This window comes from Carlito syrichta, unplaced genomic scaffold, assembly GCF_000164805.1.
Source record: "Carlito syrichta isolate Samal-C Ts95f unplaced genomic scaffold, Tarsius_syrichta-2.0.1 Scaffold304639, whole genome shotgun sequence".
NCBI classification, from domain to species: Eukaryota; Metazoa; Chordata; class Mammalia; order Primates; family Tarsiidae; genus Carlito; species Carlito syrichta.
In genome coordinates this window covers 33,428-37,562 of record NW_007248735.1, presented here as the reverse complement: position 1 = coordinate 37,562, position 4,135 = coordinate 33,428, and the positions used below count along the sequence as shown (strand labels likewise).

Here is a 4,135-nt window from a genome sequence, read left to right as displayed (position 1 = left end):
GCTCAGGCAATCCACTCACCTCAGCCTCCCAAAGGCGCGGGATTACAGGCTGAACCACCGAGCCCAGCTGACAAATAATTTTTTAATGGTAAATATGTAATAGGATTTTATTTTTATAGAGATAAGCATAATCCGCCTGGCACGGTGGCTCGTGCCTATAATGCCAGCACTTTGGGAGGCGGAGGTGAGAGGATTGCCTGAGATCAGGGCTTTGAGACCAGCCTGAGCTTTGTCTCTACAATAAGTCAAAAAAATCAGCTGAGTATGGTGGCATGCGCCTATGGTTCCAGCTACTTGGAAGGCTGAGGCAGAAGAATCGCCTGAGCCCAGCAGGTAGAGACTGCAATGGCCACAAGTGTGCCACTGCATTGCAGCATGGGCAACAGAGTGAGACTCTAACTCAAAAAAAAAAGAGAGAGAGAGAAGCATAATCCAAAGGCAAACTTTACCTGAGGAACAAGTAAGCACACAACATGGATACTGACAAGCAGTTTGAAGTACAGCCTCTAACAGTGATTCTGGTGGATTTTACTCCTTTCTCTCTGGTCAGATATGGCCCCCAAGAGATGCCACTCACTTCATTTGTTCTCTAGGGAAGGAGCTGCCTTTGTGCGTTCTCGTGTTCTCCAGTGTTTCCCTAATTCTTCCGTCATCGAGGAGGATGGCGAAGGTCTCCTAAAAGCTGGCTCTGTGGCAGGCACTGCCGTGTTGGAAGTCACTTCTGTAGAACCATTTGGAGTCAACCAAACCACCATAACTGGGGTTCAGGTGAGTTCGGGGGCTTACTACTAAACATAAAATAAAAGGAATACCATGGCCTTAAGAAGCAGATTGCCTTTTTAAGAATGAGAAACTATGCCGGGCACAGTGACTCAAGCCTGTAATCTCAGCGCTTTGGGAGGCCAAGGCGAGAGGATTGTCTGAGACCATGGGTTCGAGATCAGGCTGGGCAACATGGTGAGACCTCATCTTTACAATAAATTAAAAAATTAGCTGGGTGTGGTAGCACACACCTGTAGTTCCAGCCACTTGGAAGACTGAGGCGGAAGGATCCTCTTAGCCCAGTAGGTCTAGGCTGCGGTGGCTGGGAGCGTGCCACTGCACTCCAGCCTAGGTGACAGAGTAAGACTCCAACTCAAAAAAAAAGAATTAGAAACTTTTCTGGAAGTCAGAAATGAACTTGTAAGAAGCTAATCTTGACATGGCTGTAAGTCATCAAATTAAAACGGACTTTAGAGCATTTGTTATAAAAGGGATCAGCCTCAATTTGGTATGACTGTCTTCTGAACAGCTTTGGCAAAAGAGTTGCTGTGGGAGGAATGTAGAGCCATTGTTATCAAAATGAAGCTTTCTTACTAGAATTAAAAAATTTAGAAAGACCCCAGAGATAAGTTAGTCTAACATGATAAAACGTTTAGGCATTAAACATCTATATTCCAGTCACTATATCAGTACTTTTTTTTTTCTGAAAGCAGGATTTATTATGAGGATAGAACAGCTCCTACAAGGAAGGAGACCCAAGGGGGTTGCCTGTCAGTCCTTTTATGTATATTATCTCTTTTCAGTACCACAAAAACCCTATGAGGTAGGCATATTATTCCCATTTAACTGATAAGAAATCTGAGACCCAAATGGTTACATAAGGCTATGAAGTGATAAAGCTACTATTAAATTTGGACTTTATTTACTGTATTGCAGCAATCTCTTATAGTGTGAAAGCACATCTATAGTATTTCTGATAATTATTTAACAATAAATATTGAGCACTCTGCATTAAATAGATGAATTGTAGTCCTTTCCTTAAAAAGTTCCAGCTTCAGATGGGTTCGGTGGCTCAGCCTGTAATCCCACGCCTTTGGGAGGCTGAGGTGAGTGGATTGCCTGAGCGCGTGGGTTCAAGACCCGCCTGGGCAGTGAGACCTCATCTCTACAGTAAAGCAAAAAAAATCAGCCGGGCGTGGTAGCGCATGCCTGTAATTCCGGCTACTTGGAAGGCTGAGGTGGAAGGATCGCTGGAGCCCAGCAGGTTGAGGCTGCGGTGGCCGGGAGTGGCCACTGCACTCCAGTCTGGGTGACTGAGTGAGACTCCAACTCAAAAAAAAAAAAAAAAAAAAGTTCCAGCTTCAGACCGGGCTTGGTGGCTCAGCCTGTAATCCCAGCACTTTGGGAAGCTGAGGCGAGTGGATTGCCTGAGCCCATGGGTTCGAGACCAGCCTGGGCAACATGACAAGACCTTGTCTCTACAATAAAATAAAAACTAGCCAGGCGTGGTAGCACGCGTCTGTAATTCTGGCTACTCGGAAGGCTGAAACAGAAGGATCGTTGGAGCTCAGCATGTCAAAGCTGGGGCGGCCATGAATGTGCGTACCACTGCACTCTGACCTGGGCAAAAGAGTGAGACTCCAACTAAAAAAAAAAAGTTCCAGCTTCTCTTCACGTTCTCACAGCTTTAATAATTAGAAGCCCAGGGGCCGGGCTTGGTGGCTCAGCCTGTAATCCCAGCGCTTTGGGAGGCCAAGGTGAGTGGATTGCCTGAGCCCGCGGGTTCAAGACCCACCTGGGCAACTTGGTGAGATCTCATCTCTACAATAAATCAAAAATTAGCCGGGCATGGTAGCGCACGCCTGTAGTTCCAGCTACTTGGAAGGCTGAGGCGGAAGTATCGCCAAAGCCCAGCAGGTTGAGGCCGCGGTGGCCGGGAGTGTGCCACTGCACTCCAGTCTGGGCGACAGAGTGAGATTCCAACTCTAAAACATAAAAATAAAAATAAAAAAAGAAGCCCAGGCCAGGCACAGTAACATGCCTATAATCCCAGAGGCCAAGATGAGAAGATTACCTGGGCCCACAGGTTTGAGACCAGTCTGGACAACTTGATGAGACCTCGTCTCTACAATAAATCAAAAAATTAGCCAGGTGTCGTGGTATGTGTCTGTAGTCCCAGCTGCTTGGAAAGCTGAGGCAGAAGGATCACCTGAGCCCAGCAGGCCGAGGCTGCAATTGCTGTGAGCATGCCACTGCACTCCAGCCTAGGCAACAGAGTGAGACTCCAACTCAAATAAAATAAAGTAAAATAAATTTAAAAATAATTAGAAGCCCATTTGTGTGCAGTCATATTTCTTTTCACTTTTATTTAAATCATCTCAAATCAAAAGCTATTTCCTGGGGAAGATGAATGCACTCTTTATCATTCATTATAAGTCTTAGAATATGGTCACAGCATTTCTTCAGCACATCTTTCTCTGTACCAGTAGGTTTTTGTCTCCCACAGGTAGCACCAGTGACATACCTGCGAATGAGCAGCCAACCTAAGCTATACACAACCCAAGGAAGGACCTTGTCAACCTTTCCCTTGGGCATGTCTCTCACCTTCACTGTTCAGTTTTATAACAGCATTGGAGAGAAATTCCACACACACAATACCCAGCTTTATCTGGCTCTAAACAGGTATGGAAGTCAAAGAAATGGTGTTCCTTGAATTATGTAGCAGCTCCCATAAATTCCTCTTATATTCTGAATTTGAAGTCTGATCTTGGCCAGCTCGGTGGCTAAGCCTGTAATCCCAGCACTTTGGGAGGCTGAGGTGAGTGGATTGCCTGAGCCCCCGAGTTCAAGACCAGCCCAGGCAACTTGGTGAGACCTCATCTCTACAATAAAAAATAAAAAACAGCCAGGCATGGTAGCACGCACCTGTAGTTCCAGCTATGTGGAAGACTGAGGAGGAAGGATCTCCAGAGCTCAGTAGTCATTGCTGGGGTGGCCATGAGTGTGTTACTGCACTCCAGCCTGGGTAACAGAGTGAGACTCCAACTCAAAATTTTTAAAAATTAAAAAAAAAAAAGACTGTGCTGGGTGCAGTGACTCGTACGTGTAATCCTAGCATTTTGGGAGGCTGAGGCAGGAGGATCACTTAAGCCCAAGAGGTCAAGGCTGTGGTGAGCCATGATCATGCCACTGTACTCTAGCCTGGGCAAGAGTGAGACCCCGACTCAAAAAATCTTAGACTTAGCCGGGTTCGGTGGCTCAGCCTGTAATCCCGCGCCTCTGGGAGGCTGAGGTGAGTGAATTGCCTGAACCCGCGGGCTCGAGACCTGCCTGGGCAGCGAGACCTCATCTCTACAATAAATCAAAAAATCAG

General features: G+C 46.5%; 1 protein-coding gene across 2 annotated transcripts in view; it reads left to right on the top strand.

The window, feature by feature from the left end:
- The window catches only part of NUP210L (nucleoporin 210 like), a 125,762-nt gene that overhangs the window by 92,841 nt on the left and 28,786 nt on the right, over positions 1-4,135 (top strand). For both annotated transcript variants that reach the window (XM_008060522.1, XM_008060521.1), the window contains exons 30-31: positions 594-768; positions 3,269-3,444. In XM_008060522.1, the coding sequence (XP_008058713.1) occupies positions 594-768; positions 3,269-3,444 (351 nt within the window). The remainder of the gene's footprint in view (positions 1-593; positions 769-3,268; positions 3,445-4,135) is intronic.